Source organism: Pongo abelii, chromosome 5, assembly GCF_028885655.2.
Source record: "Pongo abelii isolate AG06213 chromosome 5, NHGRI_mPonAbe1-v2.0_pri, whole genome shotgun sequence".
Lineage (NCBI taxonomy): Eukaryota > Metazoa > Chordata > Mammalia > Primates > Hominidae > Pongo > Pongo abelii.
The window spans coordinates 36,365,410-36,380,963 of record NC_071990.2 but is presented as its reverse complement, the minus strand read 5'-3'; the positions used below and the strand labels follow the sequence as shown (position 1 = coordinate 36,380,963).

At 41.8% G+C, this 15,554-nt stretch overlaps 1 protein-coding gene across 4 annotated transcripts in view; it reads right to left on the bottom strand.

The window, feature by feature from the left end:
* Positions 1 to 9,745: 9,745 nt before the first annotated feature.
* MAPK14 (mitogen-activated protein kinase 14) overlaps positions 9,746 to 15,554 on the bottom strand; it is an 83,940-nt gene continuing 78,131 nt past the window's right edge. For 3 of the 4 annotated variants that reach the window (XM_002816802.5, XM_002816801.5, XM_063725224.1), the window contains exons 11-12: positions 12,872 to 13,045; positions 9,746 to 12,119 (exon numbers count right to left, since the gene is read on the bottom strand). In XM_002816802.5, coding sequence (XP_002816848.1) covers positions 12,052 to 12,119; positions 12,872 to 13,045 — 242 coding nt within the window. In that variant the 3' untranslated portion in view covers positions 9,746 to 12,051. Of the gene's footprint in view, positions 12,120 to 12,871; positions 13,046 to 15,554 lie in introns of those variants that run through there. The other variant, XM_009241792.4, reaches the window with a different exon arrangement.

The following is a 15,554-nucleotide window of genomic DNA, read 5'->3' as shown; positions in this document are numbered from 1 at the left end:
GTTGTCTCAGATTTGGAGAGTATGTTCGGGATGGCCTGCCTTAACAAATACAGAGTAAGTGCTGAGGGTGAAATTCACTTGGCTGGTGGGGGTGGCAGGAGGAGTGAAGGTCCTTGTCAAGGCAGAACACTGAGCTGTTTCACACACATGCCATATTCACTTCTGATATTTTAAAAATAGAACATCATAGATACTCATCATCATGATGAAAATGGTGACAAAAACATAGAGTTCTTACTATGAGCCACACACTGTTCTAAGTGCTCTACATTGGTTAACGTATTTAACCCTCACCACAATCCTGTGAAGAAGGCACCATTATCAATATCATCCCATCTTACAGATGTGATAACTGAGGCCCTGAATGATCAAGCAACCTGCGGAGGTTACACAGTGTCAGTGGTGGAACCGGGATTAGAACCTAAGCTGTCTGGCTCTTGACTGCTGAAGCCCTTTCATGCCCCTCTCTGATTCCACGCCCTTTCTCCCTCCCTAGAGGTGACCCCTCTACAAGTTGATGTTTATTATTCTCATCTGCTTTTAGTTTTACTGTATAAGTACGCATCTGTAAATGATGTCAGATAGATCGTTTTGCAGCCTCCTTTTTCACTTAAGGTTGTTGGTGATCTGCCGAGATGTTGAGTCATCTCTGTTTCTCAACCTTGGCACTGCTGACATGTTTTTGCTGGGTAATTCCTTGTTGTGGGGGTCGTCCTGTGCATTGCAAAATGTTTAGCAGCATCCCTGGCCTCTACCCACTAGATACTCACCACCCTCGCCTCCAAGTATGACAACTAAAAAGGTCTCCAGACATTGCCTATTGTTCCTGGGACAGAGACAAAATCAGGGGTCTGGGGTGGTGGTGGGGGAATCATTCTAGTTCATTTGTCTTCACTGCTGTTTAATATTTCATTGTATGAATACATACTGCAGTTTATTTCCTATTCCCCTATTGATGGTGTTTGAAGTTTGTTCCCATTTTTTCCTGCTATTACAAATGATGTTGAGTGAAAAGTCTGTACTCTGTTCCTTGTGGACACATGAGAAAGCTTCTAGAAAGTTCTAGAATAATTACCTAGAACTGCAGCTATGTACAGCTTCTGCCCTTACTGAATCCTGCCAAATGGACGCCAATGTATGAAAGCACTACAGTTTTGTATGGGCAAATTCATTTGCCTTTTCCTGCATGGTTTCTAGGTTTGGGGACATGCTTTGAAAGCCTTTCTCCATTTAAATCTTTGCCCTGTCAGGAAATGATTGTGGCTGAAGGAGGAAAGTGGCAATCCAGCTGTTTCAATGCCATTTATTGACACAGATCACTGAATAATAATGAGTTTTAAAAGCGATGTTTTTTTTTCCAGATTGAAAAAAATTTCTAGGAGTCATGCCAATCTGTCAACAGCTATTATTTCCAGGTAGTGGGATAACAGCTATTACCTACTACATTGAAACATTTTCAACAATATGTCTTGTGTTGTGAAAGAATAATAGTTAGACAAAGTAATGCGGTAAGTGCTTTGACCCTGGTTAACATCAGCACAAGTTACATAAACACTTGGAGGGGGGCACCTGACTCAACTGGAGGCTGGGGAGAGGACTGGTTGGGTGGGGGCTGTTTCCTCACCGTGAAGCAGGGTGGGGCTTGTTGAGGGCACAGCAGCCACTCGGTTGTTTGCCTCCAGATAGGGACACTCCCCACCACAAGCACTGTGTCAGCAACCATGATCAGATAGTCATTGCCTGTCTCACTGGGCAGAGCTGTGAGTGGCTGAGTTTCCATACAGGACAGTCAACTCTGTCACACTTGAGCAATGGCCCAGGGGAAATGGGTCTTTGTGTAATGGCAGCGGATGGTGACCTCACACCTCACACTGGAAACACACAGTGGAGCCAGCTGATCAGGTAGAGGTAACCCAAGAGGACATGCAGCCCTGGACGCCACGAGAAATCCTATTGTCTGTCAGTTGAGTGCCAGGGAGGTGGATCAAAGGTGCATCGGCCCAGAAATGGCCTCCAGCAACAGGTGCTTAGATGTTCTGTTCTAGGGGTGCCAGCGAGATGGTACAGTCATTGTTTACCACTTCCTTCTCCCATGAAAACAACGAACAACTCCATGGGGACAGGAATTTGACTTTTATTCTTTCCCATATTCCCAGTGCCTGACAGATGGAAGGTACCTAATAGATATTTGTAGAATGGCTGAATGAGGGTGCAAGACACCATAATGCCTTCCAATTATCTTTCTTTTGCCTTGCTATTTTCATTTTAAAGTGGCAGATGGATGGGGACACAGTAGGAATTATCTAGATCATCGCCATCAGCCACTTTCAATAATCTTTTGGTTCTTGTTCTAATTCATTAAATTGCTGTGCATCCAACTTGAATTACACAGCAAGACATAGCAAAGCGAATCAGAAGTCAATTCTTCTAACACGTATCTCTTCTTAAGGAAATTCCACACAGCACCATTTCTTAGGCAAGGCGGATAACCCATACATATTTGTTTTCTTTCTTTAAATGATCTTTGCTTCTAAAGACTATTGATTGTAAAAACAGGAAGCAAAAGACAAGGTGATCTGCAAGGGATTAAAAGCTGACAGTCATTTACTGACTCAGTCAATAAGGACTGAATGCCTACTGTATGCCAGGTACCAAGCTAGGTGACAGGGACACCATAGTGAACAAGACATGATCTGTCTTCGATGACATGCAGCCTTAAGCCAGTATGTAGCATTTACTGTATGCTCAGGGTTTTTCATGTCTTAACTCATTTAGTCCTCACAGCCCCACTCTCTACTATTGGTACAATCTTGGGCAAATTACTTAATCACATCAAAGGTTCCAGAGCCTGTATCCTTAACCTTTATATGTTTTTCCTTTTTGAGCAGGTGGTACAAACAGCAAGAAATGATAAAGCAGTGTGATCAGTGCCACCAATGATCATTCCAGAAGATTACAGGGTGCACGCAGAAGACACAGCTAATCCAGGCTTGGGAATGGTCAGGGATTTACCGAGGGAGTGATGTCAAGGCTGAACAGAAGAACGAATACATTAGCTCAGAGGAATGAGGAGGAGGGTTCTAGAGAGAGGGACTATCACGCACAAAGACCAGGAGAGAAAGCAAGAGCACACAGTGACCTTGTCCCATTAGAGCAGTGCTATAGAGAGCCAGAGGGAAGCGTGTTAATCTTCTAGGACATACAAAGCGAGTGCTGGCTTGAGCCCTTTTGGCTGAAAGAGGGAAAAGGTAGTTTCTCTTCAGAGGACTGGGGGTGCATTTCTATCCCAGATGAGTAGAGAAGTGAGGGCAAGGGGGCTGGAACTAGGGAGAGAGACCCAGTGTGTGCTGAACAAGATAAGGCACCAAGTGCCTGGCTGTGGCTGCCAGGGACTCCTCCCCAATTTGGCCAGCAGCAGCCAGGGAGTCCTTATGGAAATTATGCTGTATTAATTTTTTAAAATTTTCTTTCAAAAAACCAAAAGAGGCGTGTCTAACACCAATGCTATAAAACTCTTTGGAACCAGGAGTCTTTCAACGTTGATACCAGGATAGTCTGTTGAATCTAGCCTCAGTTGTAACGTAACTGAGAAAGACATTACTTGTATAGAATATGCAAGAATGTAAATTGCCTAACATACAGTAGCAATTCATTAAAATAACTACTTTTTAGTAGGGAGGTAAGGAAAGTAGGGGGAAGGAGGTGAAGGAAGGAAGGAAGACAATAGGGAGCCAGGTCTGTCCTGCATTGTGGAGGTTTCACTTCTTAGGACTCCAGGTGTCCCAGAGTCATTTGATGTGTCAGCAATTCTCAGCGGGTGCACTGAAATCTCTGGGGCCATTTTTGGTTATCATACTGATCAGGAGTATTACTGATATGAGCACGCACGGGCCACTGTGCAGAGTGGGATTCTTAACAAGAATTGCTTCCCATTATACACATACTGCTGGACATTCCTGAAGGTGGAAAAAACGATTTATGATTATCTGAGCCTAGACTGTAACTTGGTTTTACATATAAAACAAATACTTTTCTGCATATTAATATGCTTAAATTTCCCAGGATCACAACTGAGTAAATCAAAAAGTTCTCCAGGCTGGGCAACAGACTGAGACCCTGTCCAAAAAAAAAAAACAAACAAAAAAAAACAGATTCTAATTGTTTTTTTGAAATTTTACCAAGAGTTGCTTACCAGTTTCAGAAAAATCATGACTGACAGCAGTCAGCCATGGTATCTGAGTTGCCAAGACAACACAACTGTATCAGTATGCATTTGGAGCTGTCATATTCAAGGTGATTCTATGTATAGGTACAAACATCTAACTACTTCATTATTTCTTTTATGTAGTTATGCCTGAGAATTTATTTTTTTTTTTTTTATTTTTTTTTTTTTTAGACAGGGTCTCACTCTGTCACCCAGGCTGGAGTGCAGTGGAATGATCATGCCTCACTGCAGCCTCCACCTCCAAGGCTTAGGCAATCTTCCTGCCTCAGCCTCCTCAGTAGCTGGGACTACAGGTGTGTGCCACCATGCCCAGATAACTTTTTATTTTTTCATTATTTATTTCTTTTTTTTTTGAGACGGAGTCTCACTCTGTTGCCCAGGCTGGAGTGCAGTGGCATGATCTCAGCTTACTGCAAGATCCGCCTCCCGGGTTCAAGCAATTTTCCTGCCTCAGCCTCCTGAGTAGCCGGGACCCAGGCATGCGCCACCACAGCTAATTTTTTTATCTTGTACTAATTTCGTATTTTTAGTAGAGATGGGGTTTCACCATGTTGGCCAGGATGGCGAGTGATCCACTTGCCTCAGCCTCCCAAAGTGCTGTGATTATAGGTGTGAGCCACTGCACCCCACCCCAGTTAACGTTTTAAAAATTTTCTGTAGAGACAGGTTTCTCCATGTTGGCCAGGCTCATCCTCAACTCCTGACCTCAAGTGATCTGCCCGCCTCAGCCTCCCAAAGTGCTGGGATTACAGGTGCGAGCCACCATGCCCAGCCAGCACTTATATATGGAAATGTATTCGTATTTTTCCTTTGTCATTTGTATTAAATCATTATATTTTCTTTGAAATTGTGTGAATTATCTATGAATTTCACCTCAGGATTATAAAAGAGGTATTATGAAATATTAGTTATGCAAAGGGTAATAGATCTGACAAGAGTTTAGAACCACTGGTTTTTGTTAAGAATCTAGGCTGGGTCTGTGGTTTTACATCTTCTTATTTTTTGCTGCAACTGACACTCAAATGGTGGTGGCATAGTTTTTATTTTTAGTTGCAAACTGAAGGTTACTTCCTTATTTAACTTATAATAACTTCTAAACAAAGCACCTTCCTTAAATTGAACTACTCAAATAACTCTGCAATATAACATTATCCCACTGGTTATGAGTACTTAGACCACAACCTATGGCTTCAATAATGGGTTTTCCAGAAACTGCCTCAGGACCATTTGTCCTCAGGAGCTCTCTTCCCAATTGGCTTTAGAGGCACACACTGTTCCCAGATGCAGAAGACTGCAAACTCCCCCTAACAAGACAGCCTCGATGTCCAGTGTCAACTCGTGAGATGCAGACTAACCAGCATTTTGAGTGTCCACAACATACCAGGCACATTGAGGTTTGTTATTTCCTTACTGGTCCAAGAAAATCTTGTAGTCATACCCCTAGTTTAATTACCAGATTTTCTGCCTGTGGATAATGGCAAAGAGCTTCTGAACAAAGGATAACTTAATTTACTCAACATCTACACCTACTGTTTTGTTTTTAAGAAATGAAATGACCTTAATTCAGTACCAAACATATTTCCCCTAAAAATATGTATTTGAGTCTAAACAGGCCTTTCCAATTTGTACTTTTCCTCCAAGATGCCAAGCTACTTTTTTTTTTTTTTTTTTTAAACAGAGTTCCACTCTTGTTGCCCAGGCTGGAGTGCCATGGTATCATCTCGGCTCACTGCAACCTCCGCCTCCCAGGTTCAAGTGATTCTTCTGCCTCAGCCTCCCGAGTAGCTGGGATTACAGGTGCCCACCACCAAGCCCGGCTAATTTTTTGCATTTTTAGTAGAGACAGGGTTTTGCCATGTTGGCCAGGCTGGTTTTGAACTCCTGACCTCAGGTGATCCGCCCACCTCGGCCTCCCAATGTGCTGGGATTACAGGCGTGAGCCACCGTGCCCGGCCACCAAACTACTTCTTTAAGTTACAACAGGCTAGTGGGTGTTAACTCTTTTTTCAAGAAAAGAGGCTTTGGTGTTCTGCAAGACCAGGAGGGATGAAGTGTTAGATTCGTGGTTTTCAACCAGGGATGATTTTGTTCCCCAGAGGCCATTTGGCAACATCTGGAGACATCTCTGGCTATCCCAACCGGGGGAAGGGAGCATGTGTGCTACTGGCATTAGTGGGTAGAGGCCAAGGATGCTGCCTAACACCCTACACTGCACAGGACAGCTTCCACAACAAATAATTATCTGCTCTGAGATGCCAATAGTGCCAAAATGGAAAAATCCTGCTTAAGATCCTTAAAATACACCCTTCTACTGAAGAAGAGACCACCAAACCCTCCCAGCTGGGTGGAGAATCCCTCTACAAAGTACTGGTGCGGCTTTGCTTGCCAGAGGCCTAACAGCTGGGTGCAATTTCTTTCCAGCAACTATTCTCCTGCCTTGAAAGGTTGGGCTCCAGCCCTGGCAAAACTGAAATTTGAGAATGGTTCCCCAGGTCACACAGACTTTAAACACCTTTCTCATTAAAAAACAAAAGAACGAAAGAAAAGGTTTCTTCTGATCACAAAACAAAACAAAACTCTCAGTGTAAAAAAAGGTACACATTACAGAAACAGCATAAAAATTAAAGGGCACAATCCCACTGCCTAGAGATGGTTGCTAACAGTTCAATGTATATTCATTTCCTAGCCAGGCATTACCTATCAACAAAAAAGGGGGCCAGGATACTATAGTTTGCCACTGACTTTTTCTCCTTCACAGTGTATGTTGCACATCTATCCATGCCTAGCTGGATGGTATTCTACTGCACAGATGACCATCTTATTCAATCAAGTCCTTATTCATAGATATGTGGGTTACTTCCAGTATTTTGCTGTACAAAGAATGTGACACTGAAAAACATTCTACTTTGTGCACTTAAGACCTTGTTTTTTTTTTGAGACAGGGTCTCACTATGTCACCCAGGCTGGAATGCAGTGGCACAACCATGACTCACTGCAGCCTTGAACTCCTGGGCTCAAGAGATCCTCCCACCTCAGCCTCCCAAGCAGCTGGGACTACAAGGCATGCGCCACCACACCTGGCTAATTTTAAAAAATTTTTTTGTAGAGTCAAGAGTCCCCAGCTATGTTGCTCAGGCTGAAGACTTCTGAGAAGTGTAAATGCTAAATTCAAAGGGCATGTACATTATTAAAACATATCTGCATTATAAACAAAAGGGGGTCTTTATTATTTGCATATTCATTAACCAAGTCCTTGCAGCTACCAAATTATATAGAGAAGTGAAAGTCATCCCAATGTGAAAACATTCACTAACGAGCTATTTATAAAAAGTTAGTCCCTCTTTGCTTCTTAAGTACCTGAAGCCAAAGTATTTATCCTGCCCACTGTATTCTGGTCTTCTGTTAGTCTCTATGGTTATATTGTAAGTATATGACAAATGACACAAATAGAATGCAACTTAATTGCAATAATCACAAATCTTGCAAATGGTGGTGGATTTGATGAAGTTGATAAATAATGCTAGAAAACTGCTCAAACCTTAAGCAAAAGCTCTGAAAAGTGTGGGTGACAGACTCAGACCAGTTAACAATAAAAGGTAAGTTGAGGTGATCACCGATAGATACTTATAAAAAAGAATGTGAATATCAAAATATCAAGAGGCCCTCTGAAAACTGATGAAGCCCTCAAATATTTTTGCAAAACTTCCTTCTATGATCATGTTGCAAAAATCAAAGGAGAAAATTATTGTAAGATATAAAATCAGTTTCACTTCAAAAACTTTTCTTCTTTGTCAGAATTAATATTATCTTTAAAATTATGAACATACTTTTGTCATTTTGTTTCATTTTCATGATTAAAGTTCCATTCAGGTTTCCCCTATCCCCCAGTGTCCACCACATACTATGAAATTTTGGTCCCCGTTTTAAGTGGATTCACTTCAGGGGAGCTTTTTCTGGTGTCAGCTCTCCTTGGGCTAAGCAGGCCCTCTTCTCAGAAGCCTAGGAGGAAGGCTACTCTCATGTCTGGTATGTGAAGGCCAAATACTCCCTACAACCATCTGATTCTTTTTTGTTGTTGTTGAGACGGAGTCTCACTCTGTCACCCAGACTGGAGTGCAGTGGCACGATCTTGGCTCACTGCAAGCTCCGCCTGCCCAGTTCACACCATTCTCCTGCCTCAGCCTCCCGAATAGCTGGGATTACAGGCGTGCGCCACCACACCCAGCTAATTTTTTGTATTTTTAGTAGAGACGGGGTTTCACTGTGTTAGCCAGGATGGTCTCAATCTCCTGACCCCATGATTCGCCCGCCTCAGCCTCCCAAGGTGCTGAGATTACAGGCGTGAGCCACCACACCCGGCCAACTATCTGATTCTTACAGGAGCTAAAGGACCCCATGTAACAACCGGGGCCCTTTTCTCTCACCTCCTTATGAAGTCACTGGGGATGGAAAGGAGACTATGCTTGGTCTGCCTTCGATCACTGCCTTCATTCCCAGCTGCCAGCCAGGGCCTGGACAAAATCCCAGCTCTCAATATCCTCACAGGCTGAGCCCCACAATCTGCCCTGAGACACCTGCTGGGTGTCATTCCAAGGACACCAAGAAAGGAAGCACATCAGCAAAGTCCCTGAGAACTCAGCTGTGAGACCCCGTGACTCTTTCATCCCGTGATGCAATTCAGTCATTCTGAAGAATATTTTCAAGGATCGTAGCCAGCTAAGACAAAACAGAGTCATCAAATACATTCGCCTAAAAGCTTACAAACAATGTACACATATATATACAAACCAAACCTTCTCTCTGGCAGTTTTATAATAAAAATATATGGCTTATAGATAGTCTTGAATGTCAAAGATGAAAAAAACCTGAACTTCACTTTATAGATGAGAAAACTGTAGCCCTGGGCCAAGGGTCAGCAGACTTCTCTAAAGGGCCAGATGGTAAATGGTTGACATTTTGGAGGTCCTGTCTCTGCTGCAACTATTTGCCTCTGTCACTGTAGCACAAAAGCAGCCAGAGACAATACATAAACAGATGAATGTGGTTCTGTTCTCATAAAACTTATTTATGGATACTGGAATTTAAGTTTTACATTACTTTTCACATGCTACAAAATCTACTACTTCTTTTTTTTTTCTTTCCCAACCATTTAAAAATGTAAGAGCCATTCTCAGCAGGCTACACCAAACAGGTGGTGGGCCAGATTTGGCCCTCAGGCCACAGTCTGCTGAGCCCTGTCATTTCGGCCACTCTTACGCTCGAGTGTAGATAAGACAGGCCCCAATGCTTAATACCTCATTCATTTGCTCTTTGCTTTACCCATCCACAGCAAAGACCTGGATACTCTTCACCAAAAAATGTACAACTAAGAAGCTCTATCAACATTTTCTAAATTTTAGGAGTAGTATTAAGATCTGTCAGACAAGTATGCCAGGTCACAGTTTAAAGGATATTGATATAATGCCATATTGTGCATTAAATAAAAACAAGAGAAAAATACAATAAACTTGAGAAACTCACTGAATTTGAAAAATAGGCTTTATTTTAACCAGTGGTATTGTCTGAATCCTATATGGCATAACTGATTACAGCCAAGTTCATGAATACAAATAAAATAGCAATTTCCCTCATTCTCTCTTTTGTTTTCTGTTCAGAGAAATCAGGAGATGGGAGCATTATGCTCAGAAACCGAAGAGCTCTTCCAAGAGCTCCAGCTTAGAGTCCAGGCTTCCGGAGCATGCAGCCTCCTAACACATATGTGGTCACAAGTGCAAAGACCTTTATTACAAAATATTCAGAGCAGTATTTCTGTAGGAAATCACACTAGCATTTACAACCAAACATGGCTGATAAAATTCATCTTGCTGTGGATGGTGAGGATTTGAACTGCAATAAAGGAGATGAGGCCTTTACGTTCACTTTCCTTGAAAGGGGGAGAGTCCTGGGTGAGAGGGAATCGCCATCAGTCTGCCTCCTTCCTTCTTGCTCCAGTTGACTCAGGGGGTCCACCCTGTCCCTCTGGAGTACACGTATCACTGCACTGATTGAGAAATGGAAACACCTTGGCCCAAATACAAGATTCTGTCACACAGCCAACACTGGAAGTGACTTTATACTTTCTTATTACACAAAAGGCTTAAATATATAAGTCCTCATGTAGAACAAAATGCCTGAAATTCAGCAAGTTATGAAAACAACACTTCTCCACCCCTGAGGATATTTCATCTTTATAAAGTTGAAAATACAAAATATTAAAATAATTTGCCCTTTCTCCCCATCAAAAGGAATCACATTCTCAAAGGATTCCTACAATATACAAAATTCTGAAACAAAATTTATTTCTCCCCAAACCAAGAAGTCAATGTTAAGCTGCCAAGAAGACCCTTTTCCATAGGAGTGGAAAAGACACCTTGTTACTTTTTTATTTTAAAGTAATCATATTTAGAGAAAGATAGCAAAAGGAGTTTCCGGCCTTATGGGCTTTAATTTTTTACTTTGATTTTCAGCATTTCTTAGCATTAGTTATTGGGCGTGAAGAGAATAACTTGTTTCCGAAGTTTGGGATATTCCTGGGAAAAGCCCTGATCTTTCCCATGATAACTCCTCAAAAATAGTTGGTTGAAAACAGATGGCATGAATAAAAATGCTATACATCCATCTGTTCCTCTTTTCATGATTTTCACATCAAAAGCACCTGAAGTATCAATTGTGTTCAACACAGAATAGCACTAGGGGCTGAAGAGAGGTGATGTCACTTGCCATAATATCAGCTGAGGTGACATGGGACCTAAACTACCCAAGAAGTCTTCACTGGCAAACCTGCCTGACACCAGGGCCTCCTGAAGAGAGCAGGACAAGCAGCTGTGCATGCTCAAATAGCAAGACGTGCAAAACACATCCTCACTCTGCTAGAAATAAAGAGTACACAGGAAGTACATGACATCAAGAACCTGCTTCTGACTACTGGGGCAGATATTCAAGAAACCTCTGCACCAAAGGTGAAGGGTAAGCAGAGAAATGGCAACACCTGGGGGTGAGGGAGAAAGGGAGACGCACGTATACGCATGCGCTCACATGCACACATGACCGCCTCTGAAGGCTGCCTGATTACTCCGGGCCCACAAGCAGCCGTACAACAGCCCTCTCGACTTGCCCGGCTCAGAACTTCAGCAGCTGCAGTCTTTTAACTATCTACACTTTCTTCTCTCCTTTTAAGGCACAAACATATTTACAGTTTCAAATATACTGTCAAGATCTGAAAACCATACTAAGCAAGTTAATCACAGGCTAGTGCACAGAAGCCAGTTGGTCCTTTTTGGCTGTATGTATCACGGAGGGACGGTGTCAGGTCTGAAGCAACCAGAAGGTATGGGCCTTCTCTCCGTGCCACTGTGGGATGTTGTCAAGTCTACACCCCACCGTCAAGGTGGGGTCACAGGAGAAGCCAAAGTGGCAAAAGCATGACTGAGATTGGGGACAATTCATATTTTTTTACTTTGCATTGAACATATTCCTAAAAAGACAGCAGCTCTTGTCTGCCTGAGCCAACTCTCAGAAAGAGCAAGGTGGAGGCTGCCCCGGAGCATCCACAACCTCCTGTAAAGTCACTGTGATCATAATTTGTTCATATTGTCTTACCCTCCCACAAAGACAGACACACACATGCACACACACTAACACGCACGCGCACGCACACGCACACACCCCCCCTTCCACCATGGAGGAAATCTCTGCAACAAGAGGCACTTGAATAATATTTGGAGAGTTCCCATGAAAAGGCCTTCCCCTCACAGTGAAGTGGGATCAACAGAACAGAAACCAGGTGCTCAGGACTCCATCTCTTCTTGGTCAAGGGGTGGTGGCACAAAGCTGATGACTTCATCATAGGTCAGGCCTAGAAATTGGGAAGGAAAAGTAAGATGTGAGAGTTTAGGCCATTCTCTTTGCTGGCGAGCACTCTGACTTCTAAGCTCAAGATCCTTCCTCCCTGTCCAGGTAGTGGTTTGATGGGCTACCTCACAGCTTGTAGGTAATATCCTAATGGAACACGTTAACACACAGAAGTTCAAAGGACATAGAAAAGAACCATTTTTTTTTCTCATGTTTTTCATCGCTGAGTGCCTCTTCTTTTAAGCTCTCTACGGAGGTGCTCAAGAATGAAAGAACACTCTCACAAGCTACGGCAACAGACGGTCTTGGCTCTTGGGATTTAACTAGAGTTCTGAACTTGTGTTTTGTGGAAAGAATATGGGACTGGACACAGGATACACGGGTTCCATTCCTGGCTATGTCCCTAACTAGTTCTAAGTTAACTGATAAGACATAAATTCTCTTTGCCCCAGTTCTACTAATTGTAAAACTGTAAAAGCTCAGAGAGATGTTGTATATGCAATGACTCTGAAAACCTCAACTCTCCATGCAAAGCTCCTATGTGAGGGGCTGTGCATAAAATCAGACCAGACATAAGTATCTCAAAGGTCCAGAGAGTATCACTGTCTACAACAGTTTCCACCAGAGAACATATTCATTCTGCATTAGAGACCTCAACTACAAGCTTTAGCAAGTTGGTTATGACCATTCAGTTTTTATTTTTCCCACCGCTTTTGGTTAGTGGTTCAAGATGTTAATCCTGCCCTTAGGACTTACTTTTCCACTCATCTATAAGGAGGTCCCTGCTTTCAAAGGACTGATCATAAGGATCGGCCACTGGTTCATCATCAGGATCGTGGTACTGAGCAAAGTAGGCATGTGCAAGGGCTTGGGCCGCCGTAATTCTCTTATCTGAGTCCAATACAAGCATCTTCTCCAGCAAGTCGACAGCTATCAGTACCATAGACATAAAGGAAAAGAGTTTTTAACATGTTACAAAAAAGTATGCCTTATTGAGCAAACATAGTTTTGACCCTTCATATCCAAACAAAGAATTCTCCTCCAAAATACCTACTCTAGGATATATTAACCCTCTTCTCCTTTACGTGTGTGTGTGTGTGTGTGTGTATCTGTATTTTGTATGTTTTAAAAATTTTTTATTTTATTTTTGATTCGGGGGTACATGTGCACGTTTGTTACATGGGTCTCACCACGGACTGATGGGGACTGGGCTTCTAGCGTGCCCATTAACCAAATAGTGAACATTGTACCCGATAGGTTATTTCTCAACCCTCACCCTCCTCCTGTATTTTGTATTTTTAAATAATATGTTACTAAAGAAGAATTTTTTTAAATGACTGGGATTCTGTTTGAACAGGCTTTTGTGGAACGTCAATGTCAAACTGCTACCAGTATAGTCAAACTGTATAAAAACAAAAGCCTACAGCTAAAGTAACCTACAATAGGTAGGCAGGGCTGTTTTTTGTTTTTTTTTGTCCCCCTAAGCTGTTTATTTACTAACATCAAATATTCATCAAACAGATCTTCAAACAGTGAATAAATTGGGGGGTTTACATGGTGATGAGGGTGAGGCATGGTATTAAAATCAAAGGGAATTTTATTTTAAAAAATTTCACTATGAAAAATTTCAAATATACAGAAACAGAAAAGTAAAAACAATGATAAAGTGAACACTCATATGCCTAGCATACAGATTCAACAATTAACATTTTTATATTTCTTTATATGTATTTTTTTCTGAACTGTTTTAAAATAAAATTATAGACCATGACACTTTACCGTCCCCAAATATTTCAACACGAAGACATCTTCCTATATAATCATAATACTGTTATCATCTCTGACAAATAATTTCTAAATATCATCTAAAATCCAGTTCATGTTAAAATTTCTCCAATTATTCCAATGTTGTCTTTTAGAACTAGTTTGTTGAAACCAGGATTCAATTAGGGGCCATGCACTGCAACTGACTGGATTTCTTTAGTCTCTCTTAGTCTAGAATAATCTTTTTACTTCTAAGCCCTGTTCTTTCCTGATTTTGATCTAAAGAGACCCTCTGGTTGTCCTGAGAATGACCGTTTCTTGGGATGTGTCTGATTTTGCTTCTTTTGCTGTCATGTGTCTATACCCTGCTTTCCGCTATCCCCTGTACTTCCCAAAAACTAGAAGTCAGGTCAAAAATTTTGGTAAGAATCAGGTTAAACATTTTCAGCAAAAATACAGGTGATGCTGTGCACGTGATAGTGCATTAAGGCCATCTGTCCCACTACTAATGAGCTAAAATGATCACTGGGTTAAGATGTTTCCCCTTTGACCAAAGCAAGTAATCTGTGGAATATTTTGGTACCAAGTAAATATCCACTCTTTTCACTTATGGCTTTTTGCATTCACTGGGTTTCCTTCCCAAAAGCAATTATTTCATAAGGGGTTACAAAATGGTAATTTGTCTAACTCTATATTTCAAATGAGTATTTTTGTGTTTCAGCATGGTGGCACTTGGGAGGATAAATACTGCCATATAACCAGTTATCACTGTGGTGAAATAGGCTTTTGAGACTTTGCAAATTACTCCTTAAATATGGAGGGGGTGGGGGTGAGTAGTGAAGAGGACAGCTTCCTATAGAGATCTACTGCTGTGTATCTTGGAGGCTGTAAAACACCCATCCTACAGCTTGAATTCCAGAGTAATCCACTGGAGAAATATGGGCTTCAGGGGGATACAGAAACAAAGTGAATATTCATGTGTCAATTCAAGTTCATAAGTTTACACTTTACAGTACTAGGTGAATGCCTGGATTATATATATATATTCTTCTGATGGTCTTCTCTTCTTAGAAAAAGAAACCTTATCAGCTGTTGATTTTATAATTGAACACAGATTATATGACAAGTCTCTGTTACCCCTAGGGTAAAAAGGACTACGTTCTTATAACCAATAAGATCAGGGGCAAGAAAAAGATTCCTCAAAGATCTTATTAGCTGGGCATGGCGTTATGTGCCTGTCGTCTCAGCTACTTGGGATAGGGAAGAGGAAGGATCACTTAAACACAAGAGCTCAAGGTTATCGTGAACCGTGACTGTGCCACTGTACTCTAACCTGGGTGACAGAGTGAGATGCCATCTCTTAAAAAAAAAAAAAATCTTGACAGATAAATATACACACTAACATCAAGGGGTAATTTAAGTTTTAATTCGTGTTTTGGGAATAGCAGTGAAACAAAGTCAGTGGCTGACAAAACAGAGCTGTTAATATTTATATTTCTGGCATGTTCCTGCTCAGTTAATATGCTGGGCACGAGCTTGTGATAGTAACACTGTTCTCCATCTGCCCAGCAAGGGGAGCCTCATTACATGACATCACTGTTTGGCAATGCGCTGTAAGGCACGTTTAAATGCTGAGAAGTACAGTGCTGAGCACCAGATGGACCAAAGCCTCCTT